At 48.3% G+C, this 14,530-nt stretch overlaps 2 protein-coding genes across 3 annotated transcripts; one reads left to right on the top strand and one right to left on the bottom strand.

The window, feature by feature from the left end:
- Positions 1 to 174: 174 nt before the first annotated feature.
- On the top strand, positions 175 to 6,704 carry tomm34 (translocase of outer mitochondrial membrane 34). The gene is made up of 7 exons (XM_086039639.1): positions 175 to 463; positions 972 to 1,114; positions 1,527 to 1,626; positions 3,017 to 3,169; positions 3,961 to 4,260; positions 4,328 to 4,454; positions 5,485 to 6,704. Exons 2-7 carry the CDS (start codon positions 985 to 987, stop codon positions 5,650 to 5,652), a joined length of 978 nt encoding a protein of 325 aa, XP_085895765.1. The 5' UTR covers positions 175 to 463; positions 972 to 984; the 3' UTR covers positions 5,653 to 6,704.
- LOC147142753 (14-3-3 protein beta/alpha-1-like) lies at positions 6,478 to 14,505 on the bottom strand. Of its 2 annotated transcripts, none has more exons than XM_086039641.1 (7): positions 14,338 to 14,505; positions 11,091 to 11,250; positions 10,819 to 10,959; positions 10,024 to 10,147; positions 8,914 to 9,077; positions 8,727 to 8,822; positions 6,478 to 8,104 (listed from the first exon to the last, which is right to left on the bottom strand). In XM_086039641.1, exons 2-7 carry the CDS (start codon positions 11,241 to 11,243, stop codon positions 8,048 to 8,050), a joined length of 735 nt encoding a protein of 244 aa, XP_085895767.1. In that variant the 5' UTR covers positions 11,244 to 11,250; positions 14,338 to 14,505; the 3' UTR covers positions 6,478 to 8,047. The 2 variants fall into 2 exon arrangements, with proteins under 2 accessions (XP_085895767.1, XP_085895766.1); XM_086039640.1 differs by lacking the exon at positions 14,338 to 14,505 and adding an exon at positions 13,385 to 13,554.
- Between the last annotated feature and the right edge of the window lie 25 nt (positions 14,506 to 14,530).

Raw genomic sequence — 14,530 nt, 5'->3', positions numbered from 1 at the left:
CTGATAAATGCCTGAACTAGCATGCTCACGGTAGAAGAGGTAATTCCTCCATCATCTGTTGCATAGACCCATTATATCCAAATACTGGATGAAAACATCCATTTTTCCTTCTTGGTCCCTGAAGCAGACCATGATGGCAAGTAGCGGTGCTGTTTCCCGGGGAACCTGAACGCAGCGTCCAGCAGCCTACCCCGTCACGACTGTCGTCATCCTCCCCGCTGACAAGTGAGCACAGCCGGTCGGAAGGTTCCCGACACGCCGCCCCCCGCCACCTCCAAAGCATTTAGCACGAGCAGCTCCGGCGCGACCACGACAAGACTAATAACCAGAAGGGAGAAAAAGAAAATAGGCTCTTGGAGGAATGACTGGGCCGCTTACGTCGCCGAGTTAAGGACATTTTCCAACGTTACGCGCCGCCCGCCAACTTTTGTCGCTGAATTCGCCACTTAGCGTCCGAAAGCCGGTAAGCGATACGGGCCTCCCCCCTCTCTACTCCCAAACTTGCCCAACACGCCGGCCGGTGTTGGCGTTAGCCGTGAGCTTCCATCTTAGCTCAGTATCCGGAAGTGTGCCGGTTAGCTTAGCTTCCAGCGTCCATTTAGATGAGGTTGTTAGCTTAGCTTCAGTAAGGAAACGCCGGTATCGGGTAGCATGACATAAATACTAAACTATAAGTCCAGTGCAGTCTTGTTTTATATGCATTTTCAGTAATAAATTATCCAATAAAAGAGACAGTTTTTGTCCCCAATATATTATCATAAATAACGCGTTTGAAAATTGTCACGTTCCAGTGAATAGTCGGGTCCGTTTCTTTCGCCCAAACCGAATTCATGGATTTGGGGTGGAAATCACCCAATACTGTATTGGAGAATGTTCCGCGTCGACGAGGTTATTTTTACGCGTACGTTGTCACAAATGTCCAATTGAAGCCCGTTGCCATGTATGCTGGGTTTCACATTCGCCCAAAACAGGAACGCCACCAGAATGACTCCGAAAACGAAAGCGAAGCCGTGGGCCGATCTGAAGCAAGCCGGCAATGAGTGCTTCAAGGCGGGCCAGTACGGAGAGGCCACCCGCATTTACAGCTTGGCTATCGGCGAGCTACACAGGTCCAGTAAGTCTGCTTCCATCTACTGTACTGCCATACTCACGACCACAAATTGAACTCGAGTAACACATTTCATGAAAGCACTTGCAAGTGCTCTGTGGGAGGCCTTTTGGCCTCTTTCACACTACCTGTAAAATTCTGCATTTTCACCCCAGGTCCCATGAAGAGGCAACACGCTAGGCACAATTCAAACATAGCTAAGCTTGCTACTAACCTACTTGCTGATCAAGTGTAGCTCCCTAGGTACTTACCTACCCTATTTGATTTACCTAGCTACAAACGACGTAGTTGGCTAGATAATCCGCGCACCTTACAAGTTTATTGACATGCTTTATTGCTTTATTTTTGCTTTGTCTGAAATCAAAATGTATGTCGATATCCTTTGAGTCACAATGTGTGGTCATGTTTGTGCCTGCAGATCCAAAGAATGTGGAGGATTTGAGTGTGTTGCACTCCAACCGCGCCGCCAGCCACCTCAAAGAAGGAAACTGTGCCGAATGCTTCAAGGACTGCAACATGTGAGTAGATTACGGTCACCCCCGCTATTTGCGGGGGATAGGGACCGAGTCAGGCCGCGATTTGAATTTCCTCGCACAATCGATGCGCCATAAAAGTGCTATCATTTGCGATGAACGTTTGATTGCCCAAATCAATAGTTTAAACCATTAAATCACCACAAATTATGATCACAAAACAATTTGCTAGTGTTCATAATGCTGACATTCATCTTCAAACATTACCCTTAAAAATGCAGTAAAATAGCTTATTTTTAGTTTTCCAGCTACGCAGCAAGTAGTTTTGTAATAGTGCGCGTTTGCAACGTCTTGCCGACATTTTTATTTTTTATTGTTTTTATTTTACTTCTTTTTCTTTCTGCTATTATGTGTAGCCGGAGTTCTGTGCTTGCGCTCAGAGTTAACATATACAACACAGAAGTGCTTTCGAGGTCTTAAAAACTCACCATGGACCGCCGGGACTGCGGCTTACTTTTCGCCGTGCGCCGGGACGTCATCGCCTCCAGCTGGCAACGTGGCATAATCCTTCGGCGTTTTTATACAGTACTTCCACCAGCAGCTTGAGTCATTGTCTGGATTCTCAAGCCCGGCGTAACACAGCCAACCATCGACAGCGGCCACGTGCCGTACGAAAGGCTATAGCTAGCGTGAGACGAGCTAATTAGCCTGTCGCGAGGGCCGTTCTCTCGACAACAAGAAGAGCTGAGAGCCAAGAACACCTGGGCTCTGTTTTTCACCCAAACGCGGACCGCTAACAGCACGCCGGACTCGTGAGCCGTTCAGTTACTGACCCACACAGCTGCTTCGGATAGCAAAGTGGATGGAGATATAAGTGCGATGGAGAAATTGCACCTGGACCGACATTGAAGCCTCCAAGGTAACGTGCAGATCCCCTTTACTACCAAAGTAGTTGGCGCACGCTGTTAAGGTGACTTTCCACATGACTGCATTGTAAGCTAACAGCAGCCTGCTGCTTAAACGCAGAAGTCTTATGTTAACAAATGCAACAATTTAGCATTTGAACCTGCTATGTTAGACACATACCGTAAACAGCGTTTTGCCCCAGACAGAAATAATTGTAGAAATGTCGAATCATTTGAATCTGTCGGACTCGACGGTTGCTACTATTATGCGACTCGTCGCGGCATCGGACACTTTCCGCCCTACCCCCTTCACTCACTTTATTCCCTGAAGTTTGAGCCCACCTAGCTAAACCTAACCCTGCTTAACAACTTACCAAGCAGCCAACCTGCCTACTCAACTCGCTAGCTACCTTCCTAGTTAGCTCCTCCGTTCCTTCCTTGCCTATAAGGACTGCGCCACGTCAGTATTTTGAGTATTGGACGCGTGACGCGTGTGAGATGACAAAAGCTCGGCCCTCTCTTCCGACCAGTTCTCTGGAGTTGGTCCCGTTCAACGTGAAGTCTTTGCTGCGCCGGGCCGCCGCCTCCGAGGCTCAGGAGCGTTACCGCCAGGCCTACGTGGACTACAAGACTGCACTGCAGCTGGACGCGCACATAGTGGCCGCGCACGATGGGGCAAACAGGTACACGCTACATACTTGACGTCCGCATACTTACTAACAACAGGTAGACGCTGGCCGATACTATGGATGGGCCTCATGTCAAGCTGGTTCGTTTGCGTTGAATAATGTAGTTATGTAACAAAATGTAACAAGGTTACAAAATTTGTACATGTCATCTTGCCACGTTTAGAGGCAATTACATTTTAGAGGGGCGTCCCTACCTGCGTATTTACGTAGCTAGCCAGCTACCCAACTTTCTTTTTTCTTTTTTTTTGCAAGCTACCCAACTACCTGCCTAGTGAAGTAGCGACTTTTCTTTTTTAAAATTCTGTTGGTTTGAATTAGTTTTGAGAGCAGTTTTATTCATTCTTATTTTTCAAAAATATTTTGTTTTAGTGTAGTTATTAGATGTTGTGGGGGTTTTTTATGGAGTATTTTTCGAGACTTTATTTTAAAAAAAAAAGGTATGCAAGTGTTGTGTAATCTATAATTCTCCAAAAAACGGTTTCACTTTCATTCTTCTGTACGGACGAACAGCCATAAAAAAATAAAAAAATCATTTGAAATGAACCCCAAAATCTCATATTTGCGATTTATTGACAAAGACATTTTTGCTATAATTGTAGCTATAGTTTCAGTTTTGTTTTTTTTTAAGCATTTTTCTATATGTGTATTTTATTGAGGTAATGACAGTTTTATTTTTTTTCAATTTGAGTGATTTTGTTTGTTTCGTGAACTAATAACCTTGCCACTTACCTACTTCTTGAATGACCTCACTAGCTTACTACCACCCTACCTACTTTTGCTTGTAGGATGACAAAAGCGTTGTCGGAGGTGGACGGTCCGTTGTGGCGAGAGAAGCTCCCGACCATCCCGGTCGTGCCCCTGGCGGTCCGAGAGAAGCTCAGCCGTGGGCCGGCCCCCGCGCCGGTTAAACACAACGGCGTCGCGCAGAACCACAATCTACCCGCCGAGGAGGATGTCCAGCGAGCCAAGTTGCTTAAGGAGGAAGGAAATGCACTGGTCAAGACAGGGGCGCACGCCCGGGCTGCCGAAAAGTACACGCAGAGCATCCTCCTCCACGGCAAAGAGGCCGCCACCTTCACCAACCGGTAGGTCAACAAGATGGCTGCGTGAGTGCGGCTTCGACGCTAACCCGTGTTGCGCCCGTGTGCTCAGGGCATTGTGCTACCTGGCGCTGAAGCGCTACCACGATGCGCTCGGCGACTGCGGCGCAGCGCTCGCCATGGATGGCGCCAACGTCAAGGCGCTCTACCGACGGGCGCAAGCGTACAAGGAGCTCAAGGTGATTGCCCGCACGCCTACACACTTGTGTACTGGCCAGGGCCCGAGAGATTCATTTGTCGGCCCGTATTGGCCCTTTTCGAAAATCAAAGTAAATCGGCCGGGGTTTTGCCGTCGCGCCAAACGGGAAATGCAGTTCAGTGTCGCGAGTCACTCAGGAAGATGTCCATGCACCGCTTGCCGCCGAAATGCAGCTCAGATTCCGTTCGGGCCAAGGGCGGCTCGGGAGACAAAATGTCGCTGCGGTTATCGCGTGGCCGCGCGCGCGCATGCGCGCGCGCACACGACCGTTATTTCCAACAACAATGGCAAAGTGCCCCGTTACATTTGCGCCGCACAGGCTCCCGAGCGTGAATCTTGTGGAGATGAAGAAACCATATGACACGTTCTGTAACAGTGGCACGCTTGAGCGAAGTTGAAGGGTTTGCGGGACTAGTCACGTTTCCTGACGGGAAAAGAGAAGGATTGGCTCTCGCTCTGTGCATGTTTGGATATTTTTGAGAAAGGCGTCTGCTATTTATTTTCAAGTCATCGCTTCATGGCAAAGGAAAAAAATGGGCGTAGGCGAAATGTGACGGTCACGTTCGAGGGCATCAGGCTAACTACACTCATGTTGCTTATATGTATGCACTGCATCCGTTTTTGGCCAAAAGTTACATTTGTCAGTGAATGCTGTTTTGCATCTTTTTGGGGTTGAATTCCTCTCTGTTGGAAACTTCAATGTGAAAGGACAAGGTCTTGGAAAAGAGTCAAATGTTTTGCCTGTCATTCATATGTCATAGTAAGCGATAAGGGACCTCAAAGCAAGTTATTTTATTCATTATATGTAATTTTTCTTTTTTTTTTTTTACTTAATTGCCGATGAATCTGCTTTTAGAATTTCTTTTTCCGCTGGATATCTTCAGGCTACGAAAATTGAGATCAATCGGGCCCTAGTACTTCCATGTCTAGATGGGAACCAACCTGTCAACTTTGCTACTGACTTACCCTTTGCTAACTTAGCAGTAACCATCGCTGTTTCTTTCCTTCAGGACGTGAAAAGTTGCATCCAAGACCTGAACAAGCTCCTGGAGGTTGAGCCAAACAACACGGCCGCCATCAAGCTGCTGCAGGAAGCGCAGCAGCAGCAGCAGCAGCAACGACGACAACAACCTCCTCCACAGGAGAAGAAGAAGAAGAGCAAGACCAGGAAGAAGTGACCGCCGGACGCTTGTTTGTTCAGGAACACAGTGGAAGGCAAAAGTGGATGGATGGAGTTAGTTCCGCAAAGGCAACCAATTACCACGCAGTCAGCCCGTCAACGTCGCATCTTTTTGACCCAAGTGCCTGAAACCATCATCATCACGGGGGTCTTTGAGCTTTTTCATTGGTCGTCTTTGATGTGGTCACTGGTCACCATCTGGTTTTCCTTGAGCTCTTCGCCGCCGCACTTGCAGGGTGTCTTTGATCTTAACAGTCTTTATCCCATTTTTTCTTCTTCTTCACTGATCACGTCCAACTCATTCACTGCCGTTGACGTCAAGGATCCATTTTAACTGGGCAAGCAGTCAATGAGTTAATCATGTCACAGATCTCTTCATTGGTCACCACATGGCTGTCACAGATCTCTTCTATGGACATGGATTTTCCGTTGCCCACTTTCCTCGTCACCTTTGATCTCTTAGCTTTTGTCTGCTTTCGTTGCTCATGTCAGAAGTCGCCACGTCAATGAGCTCCTCAACCAAGCTTTGACTTTTCATCTCTGTGATTGCTCATTGGTCTCCTTTTAGCATGTCTTTGTCTCTAAATCCAGCTCTTTTCCCTTTGGTGTCCATCTGGTCTTTGAGCTCTTCGTCGGCGACTTTCATCTCGTGTCTTGGAGCTCAGTGACGCCTGCTATCGCAAAACCTTTTTCCCCTGCCTGATTGAAAAGCAGCCTTCTGATTGGACCACAGAAGCCACGTTGGCGGCGACTCACACAAACCTTTTCATTTTGGATCACATGATTGTGATAATGTAGTGTAGAAGAACAAAAAAAGTTCACATTTCAGATAAAAGGTTTTGGCGTTTAATGTTCTTGTACATCTTTTGTCTTGTTGACAAGTTAAAGAAGGTGAAAGACAAAATCATCCAGGACCACCACAATCATCATCAGGGTGGAGAGGCGTTGGTTTTGGTTTTTTTTCTTAATCATTTTGCGGTTTTATTCAAGCAAAGTCAAAACGGTCACAAGCACGTGCACACGTTAAGCAATAAAACCATCATACAAGCACACGTTTCCTTTCTTTAAGTAGAACGATTTTTAAAAAGTGTTGAAGATGAACGAAAAAGCTTTTGTCATGGTTTAAAAAAAAAAAAAAGTGAATGAAAACATTTTTGGCCCTGCAAAGCAAAAATGTCCACAATCATGAATAAACAGTTGCTTCAGAAAGCAAACGCCATCTTGTCCACATGGTTTAGGATGCAATTTTCATCAAATGGCGTCTCGCCAGCTTCTCTGGTCACTATGGAAACCGGTCCAAAATGCCCGTTCTACTCTGTAGCACTTTTGGGCCATCGTAGGCGTGGTCCTGTTTGCTTGTCAGCATGTGAACCAGTCGCCGTTTCACTTTTTCCATATTTTGTGCCAAATGGGATTGAATTCATTTTGACGTGCCTTCCCAAATCTTGCCCAATCAATGAATGGACTCCAATGAAGCTGAAGAAAGAGCTCAAGGGCATAGATAGGATTTATTTATTTATTAAAAAAAAAAAAAAAAAGCAATGTCAGGGCTGTTATCTATAGAATTTTGATGTAAAAAAAAAAAAAAGTTAGCCATTTTAGAATAAATCTGCAATATAACAAAGAATGGATTGAGTAAACCACTGAATACATATCGTGCAACCACAAAATAAATTAGGTGGCAAAAGCTAATGTTAACAGTGCGCGTGTGTAAATAGGTGGGTTGTGGTCGTATTAGCTGGCTAATGCTAACCATGTATTTCAAATAGTTTTGGGGTCTGATTCGTCTAGTTGTTCAACTTTTGCGGTCTGGCCATTTTCGTTCCTGACATTCTTACATTGCGTTCTTTTAGTTCCTGAAAGCTTTTACTTGAGCCGCTGCAAAGGCGCGAGAGTGTACCGGAGAAGACGCCCGAGCGTTTTTTTGCCTTTGTTGTCTGGCGTCCCCCTCGAGTCTACAAGCGAACATGAGCGCGGCTGGGACTGAGAGGAAAGGAGTCGTGAGCGTTGTTGTTGAAAATAAACACACAGTTTAATAACCTTTTTTGTCTTGTTTGGATTAAAGTGGAATAAAAGCAGCCAGTGGGCAGGACTAACAAGCTGACAGGAAGTTAAGAGGAGGAAGTGGGAAGAAAATGGTGATAGATTAAAAAAGAAAAAAAAAAACCTCCTAGTGAGACAGGACGGGCCAGAAGGTTCTAAAGGAGCTTGTGGAGTGCAAGGTTCAGCTGGGGGGTAGGGGAGCGGTCATGCGGCTGCTTCTTATACAGAAGACGAAGAAGAAGAAGAAGAAGGAATGAACATTTGTGTGCATGAAGACGGGAAGAGGAGGAAAAGCGGCGGTTGGATGGCGAAGGTGTCGGGTTGGTTGGAGAGTGTCGGGGTGCGTGGTACTAGTTCTCGCCCTCGCCGGTCTCCACCTCGTCACCCTGGTTTTCGGATGTCCACAGCTGAGGAAGGACACGCACAACGTTGGCCATCAGTCACTTCCTGACCAAAGTGCAAGCTCACGTGGACATTTGAATAGGTACACTCCCAACACACTTTGTCTTTAAAGCATTATCACGCGTTCGACATTCGAAGGGGAAGTCAACCCAAAAATGTCCTCGACAATATTATGTTCAATGTGCCTCCACTAGTCTAAACAATGCTTTATGAATATTATCACGTTTGTGGAATATGAATCAAGCAGAAAAATCCACCAATTTTTATCCATCGCAAGGGGCGGCGGCCATTTTGCAACTATGTCGAATGAAAACGACATCCCAGTTGCTTAGGGCTCAGATTACGACCAATCACCACTCAGTTTACAAAAACAGGCGAGCCGCGATAGGTCGTTATCTGAGCCCCCGAGTGTCTGCGATGTCATTTTCAGTCAACGGAAGTGACAAAATGGCCGCCCCTTGAGATTTTACTGCTTCACTCATATTGCACAAACATCATATCAATCAGAATGCCGTCTTTAGACTAGTGGGGCTACAGAGGACATAATATTGTAAAGAACACTTTTGGGTTGACTTGCGCTTTAAATCTCTTTTTAAACCCCCCCCCACCCCGTGAGTGTCGACTCACAGTCAGGTTGTCCCTTAGTAGCTGCATGATCAGAGTGCTGTCTTTGTACGATTCCTCGTTCAAGCTGTCGAGCTCGGCGATGGCCTCGTCGAAAGCCTGCCCGGGAAGGGAGCCGTTAGAGGAGGCGGCGGCGGCGGCGTTGTCGTCGTGGTCGCCGCCGTGGTTGCTGCTGTCAGAGTGTTGGTACCTGCTTGGCCAGAGAACAGGCCTGTTCCGGTGAGTTGAGGATCTCGTAGAAGAAGACGGAGAAGTTGAGGGCCAGGCCCAGTCGGATGGGATGTGTGGACTGCATGTCCGTCTTACTGATGTCAAAGGCAAGCTGGTACGCCTGCTGGGAGTTTTCCACCGTATCTTTAGAAAGGACACACAGGGACACCATCTTACGGCAGGGAACACATCTCATGACAAGGCGCCATCGTACTACAGGAAGCCCACCCGTGACCGGGACAGGACAAACGGTAAATCGCAGAAAACAAGCTTTTTGTGTAAAGCGCAACAGTGACTTGGATGCTAATCATTTTTGTTTTAGTGACACCTCAAACATCTGAGCAGTCCTTTTCTTCGATAAAACACACTTCTAAATTGAAAGAATCTCCATCTTTTTTTTGCGTCACCGTATTCACACGCTTTGGCATTCTTATGATACAAGGTGACCTCATCCAAAAGAGCCCCATTCATTCATTCATCCATTCATTCATTCATGCCATCCGCTGGCCATCCTTTTTTTGTTTTCCACCTTTCCAGCTTATTAACCATAGCAACAGATGTGCATGAAGCTTCTCTCCCACACATCCCCATAAAGAAATACAGCTGATGAAGGTTGACGTTTCCGTTGCATCGACGGCGCTCGAGGAGGCATCGCAAGATGTCGTCTTACTTCACGAGGCTGTCTTTTGACAAGACCAAATCTTAACGCAGAAAGCCATCCTCCTGCTAGAAGACATCTTACTGACAAAAAAGACGCCGTCTTACTTGGGAACGCCGTCGTATTTCCTACGGCAAGACAATCTTAGGGCAGGCAAGACAATCTTAGGGCAGGCAAGACAATCTTAGGGCAGGCAAGACAATCTTAGGGCAGGCAAGACAATCTTAGGGCAGGCAAGACAATCTTAGGGCAGGCATGACAATCTTAGGGCAGGCAAGACAATCTTAGGGCAGGCAAGACAATCTTAGGGCAGGCAAGACAATCTTAGGGCAGGCAAGACAATCTTAGGGCAGGCAAGACAATCTTAGGGCAGGCAAGACAATCTTAGGGCAGGCATGACAATCTTGCGAGCGTCTCGGCGACAGAGCTCACCCTTCTTGGCGTCGCCGGCCGCCACCTCCGACAGGTATCTGAAGTAGTCTCCTTTCATTTTGAGGTAGAACACTTTGCTCTCCGCAAGCTTTGCGTTGCTGATGAGGAATTTGTCCAGAAGACTCTGAAACAGTGCGCCACAACAGTGCGTTCAAAATATCCATTTGCTTGTCTTTTCTTGACAAAACGTCAACAAGACGGGCAAGCGCACATTTACAAAGTGCACGAGGTAGGCACGCTTGTTTGAGTCTCGCATCGCAAACCTGAGCACAACATTGCCAGAGCACATCACCGCACGCACTTTGACTGACCTTCAACAACGGCGCACTATTTTGTCACGTTGAACACATCATAGCACAATATAAACGCACGCGTTGCGCTTCTCCACACCTTCAACACAAATGTGACGAATAATGAAGCTATACGCGAATGGCAGAACACTTGTTTGGCAACATTTTGTCCTTTGGTATTTGTTGAACTGAAATTGGGGCTTTGGGGAGATGTTTGAACACCATCTTTATCATATGTTGGAATGTGTTCAAGGGAAAAACCATTTTTGGGCCTATTTCAGAATAGCCAATATTGGCCGATTCATCGGTCAGGCCCTCGTCGTCATTTTCCCGCAGGGAGGAGCGGGAAATATACGACGGTCTATACTTTTCTCTCTTCCTTCTCATTGACATGTGCCTTTCGCGTCGTTCAATCAAAATCAATCAAATAGTGGCGCTGTTTGAGGTCGTCCAATCCTGAAACTTGACCGCAAACCCGCGAGTAGTGTCGCGTATTGCAACGTACCAACACGTCGTGGCAGATGTCTTGGAGCTCGACCTCGATCTTGAGGCGGTAATCGCGAGCCATCTGCTGCTTCTTCTCGTTGCACTCCGTCTTCTGCTCGATGCTGGAGATGACGCGCCAGGACGAACGGCGAGCTCCCACCTGCCGGCGACAAGGGCAGACGGCCGCTCGAGTCGAGAGCGCGCAAAAGCCGAAGCCAGCCGAAGCCAGCCGAAGCCAGCCGAAGCCAGCCGAAGCCAGCGCGGCGGCGGCGGCGGCGGCGGGAGCCGTACCACGTTCTTGTAGGCCACCGACAGCAGGTTGCGCTCCTCGTTGGTCAGGTCCTTGTTCTGCTCCGTCACCTGCTTCATGGCGGCCGCCATGTCGTCGTAGCGCTCGGCCTGCTCGGCCAGCTTGGCTTTCTGCACCAGGTCGTTCCGGTCCATCTCGCGGCTGCGGACGACAACGCCTGCGTGACCGACCGCTTGGAGCTTCATCAAACGCCACCCGCGGCCCATCCGGCAACGGCCGGTCCAATGGCAACCAGGCAAACGCCTCAGACCCGGCCCACTTTTCAGGACGGCGGCGGCGGCGGCGGGGCGGGGGGGATTTTTCCGCATATCAAACTTGGACCTCATTTCCGTCCGCCTCTGGCTCGAAGGCGCCGACATCATGAAAAGTGGGTCGTGCTGGTTGCGAGTCATTTTTAGACAACACATTTCAGAGCGGGGCTCAAAAAGCTGCTACGCGGCTGCCGATTAGTGCCAAAGCCCAACTGTTTGTTGCACACTTCTGAAGGAACACATTTGCTCCAATGACCTTTAATCACATCTCACTATTAGCAATGACATTGACAAACTCGGCTAAGTCGACCGCAAAAATTGCCATGGGAAAAAAATGGCAGGGCGATTTGCCCAGTGATCGGTGGGAAAATCAATTCCAAAAAGATTTGTTTGTGATGACCCTATTTATTATTCAGTCATGACATTCATTTATGTGAAAACACCGATCATGTTCACGATTTCTCACAACAATTAGGAAACCGATAAATACCGATATGCAGGCGATTCCATTGTTTCTATTTTCAAAATGATCCCTTCTACAACATTCCTAGAAAATCACGACGGCCCATCACTGGTAAGCTACAGTTGGATCGGGACCGCGGGCTACTCGTGGTCACCACACTGGTCAGGTGCCCTGCTTTCGAGTAACCAGTCGCCCGCCGCGCCGCCCCTGCAAAATATAGTTTGCTGTTGCTATGCACAATTTGAAGAGAGCAAGAACGGTTGGTTAGCTTCAAAAAAAAAAAAAAAAAAAAAGCAAACCCATAAGTCGTTCATTGTTTAGTGAAATGCCTCATTTTCATTTGTATATTCAGAATTGTACTTCAACCAAGCAAGAGTATATTATGTCCAAATACGCAATTATTCAATAGAATTTGCAGTAGAATACTCCATGACTAAAATATTCAATACTTGACAGACCACTAATTTAGCTGAATGTTTTGGTCTCACATTGCACACTGGCACTAGTTAATGAAGTTGATGTCATACTTTTTTTTCTTCTTAAAAATGTATTTTTATGGCGCTTCCCGGAGCCGCCAAGTATGACATCAAGGCTACGAGGCCATTAAATAAGTCATTGGCGAATCCTCGGGGGTTGACTGTCGTTCTACTATTGGGGGGGGGGGGCTGTTGTTATTGTCTTGTGTCACGTGACATAACCCAGCAGGCTGGCTAAAGAGGGACACTCAACACGGCACGTGAATGCATCATTCGCAGTACGGCGCATGCAATATGTCGTTGACAGACAGCTGACAAAAAGTTGGTTGTTTTTACACAGGAAACTCATCGGACCGACTCAGGTATAGTGATCAATCGTTGCCCTACGTATGCAATGACACCCAATTGGAGGTGCAACAATTATTCAACAACAAATCCATTGTTAAATCATTGACAATTGTTTTGGTCATTGCTTTGAGACATTTTCATTGTTCAAAATCCTTCAAATCTCAGCCTCTTAACAGAAAATACATTTGCCCAATTTTTATCCTACATGGGCGCGGACTGATTGCGTTATAGAAAAATGAGACACTGGGCAACCCTCTGCTTTTACTTTGGAAAACGATCATCGACATTTTTGACAATATTCTGACATGTTTTGGACCACACCAGCAAGTGAATCAATCCGCTTCTGTAGTTGCAGCCCAAGTACTTGTACACACAATACGAGAGTATTTGTGTGAATATTTCCGCCGTGACAATTTCCCTCACGGAATTAATACGATATAGTAGTATGTCTATCTCTCTATGCAGCTCTCATTTATCCACCCGTTATTTGTGGCCATCCATCTTCTGTATTCTTCAATGGAGGCTTATGGTGGGAATCATGTGGCGTCCGTCACGCACCGACCAATTCAATCCCTGAAGCGCTTTTCGTCACCATTCGACAATAAACATCTTTTTCTGCCGACTAAAATAGACCAACGGTGACTTAAATAGACCCATCGAAATGACCACTCTGCGACCAGCCCCCCCCCCTCCGCATTAGCAGGCGCGCTAACACGCGAGCGAGCAGGCAAGCGCACCGTTCGAGTTGCAGTGTGAAGGAGGGCGAGCCAGTTTGTGGCTTCATTCCAGGCGAGCGTGTCACAAAAGAGGCTTAAATCGTCGCCTGCGGGCGTGAATTTATCGCGGCTGGCGAGTGTTGCCGCAGGCTGGGGCTTCCTTAGCCGGGCCTGCTAGCAGTTCCGCCCTCCTCCTCCTCCTCCTCCTCCTCCTCCTCCTCGTCGTCGTCGTCGTCGTCGTCGTCGCACTCCCCTGTGGAATTTTAAGATGGAGGCTAACCCAGCACGCTAGTCGGACGCCGAGCCACTCCGATCGGACACTTTAAACCCAACCCATCGGCGGCGCGCACACCCGCTGGGCTTGTCCGAACGTGACATAAGGCCGCAAATGCGCTTCAATCGAGCCGAATCAAATCAGAATCGCGGAGGAAGAGAAGAGAAGAGAAGCGAAGGGGAGCGGGGCGGGGGGAAACTCCCGGGAAAGGAGGGTGTGTTAGCCCACGCCATGACGGAGCAGCGGGGCTACGTGAGCATCGAGCGCTCGGGTGGGTGATCGCACGGACTCCACCGCCCAGACGAGCTTGTCGGTTGTTTCCTCCGACGCGCGCAGCCCGGAGATGCCCGCGATCGGCGAAGCCGAAACGTCGTCGGCAACGACGAGCCAGCGCGGCTTAGCTGTCAAAAAAAACAACAAACAAACAAAAAAAAAAAACGGCCCAAATCATCGGCGACTCTCTCCAGCATCGAGCGAAAGCCGCCCCATTACTTAACAAGAGCCGATACGTCGCGCTACTGCGTCAAGTCCAACCGGGGCGCTGCTGGGTTATTTTGTCCGTACGCGGCCCCGGCGGATCTCGGCCTAAATGGTCGCAGCCAGCCCCGAACCACAATGGGCACCTTCCGCCGAGGAGGAGGCGAAAGCGGCGGTCGCTTTCGCCGGCGGCGTGTAGCGAGTCACAATGCGGTCAACTCACGTTTGTCAGCTAGGAAGGAGAGTTGTCGAAATTGTGCTGTGCGCGATGAGGCTTTCTCGAGCCGTCCTCCTCTCGCTGCTCAGGGGATTCAGGGCAGTACCACTTCCGCCTGCGCTGACACTTCCGCTTCCTCCAAGCCACACCTCTCCCCGCCTCCCCCCCCGCCAGTATCCATGGCGACGCCACTCAGGGG

The sequence above is a fragment of the Filicampus tigris genome, chromosome 9, assembly GCF_054856515.1.
Source record: "Filicampus tigris isolate MCC_2025a chromosome 9, RoL_Ftig_1.0, whole genome shotgun sequence".
NCBI classification, from domain to species: Eukaryota; Metazoa; Chordata; class Actinopteri; order Syngnathiformes; family Syngnathidae; genus Filicampus; species Filicampus tigris.
This window is presented reverse-complemented; position numbering and strand designations above follow the sequence as displayed.

Excerpts from the sequence above, each read along its gene's own strand:
- LOC147142753 (XM_086039640.1), bottom strand. The coding sequence starts at position 13,431 with ATGAAGCCACAAACTGGCTCGCCCTCCTTCACACTGCAACTCGAACG. Across the intron at positions 10,960-11,090 it reads CGGTGGCCTACAAGAACGTG|GTGGGAGCTCGCCGTTCGTC; the intron begins GTACGGCTCCCG and ends TGTCGCCGGCAG. Across the intron at positions 8,105-8,726 it reads TACTAAGGGACAACCTGACT|CTGTGGACATCCGAAAACCA; the intron begins GTGAGTCGACAC and ends GTCCTTCCTCAG.
- tomm34 (XM_086039639.1), top strand. The coding sequence starts at position 985 with ATGACTCCGAAAACGAAAGCGAAGCCGTGGGCCGATCTGAAGCAAGCC. Across the intron at positions 3,170-3,960 it reads GCGCACGATGGGGCAAACAG|GATGACAAAAGCGTTGTCGG; the intron begins GTACACGCTACA and ends TTTTGCTTGTAG. Across the intron at positions 4,455-5,484 it reads AAGCGTACAAGGAGCTCAAG|GACGTGAAAAGTTGCATCCA; the intron begins GTGATTGCCCGC and ends TCTTTCCTTCAG.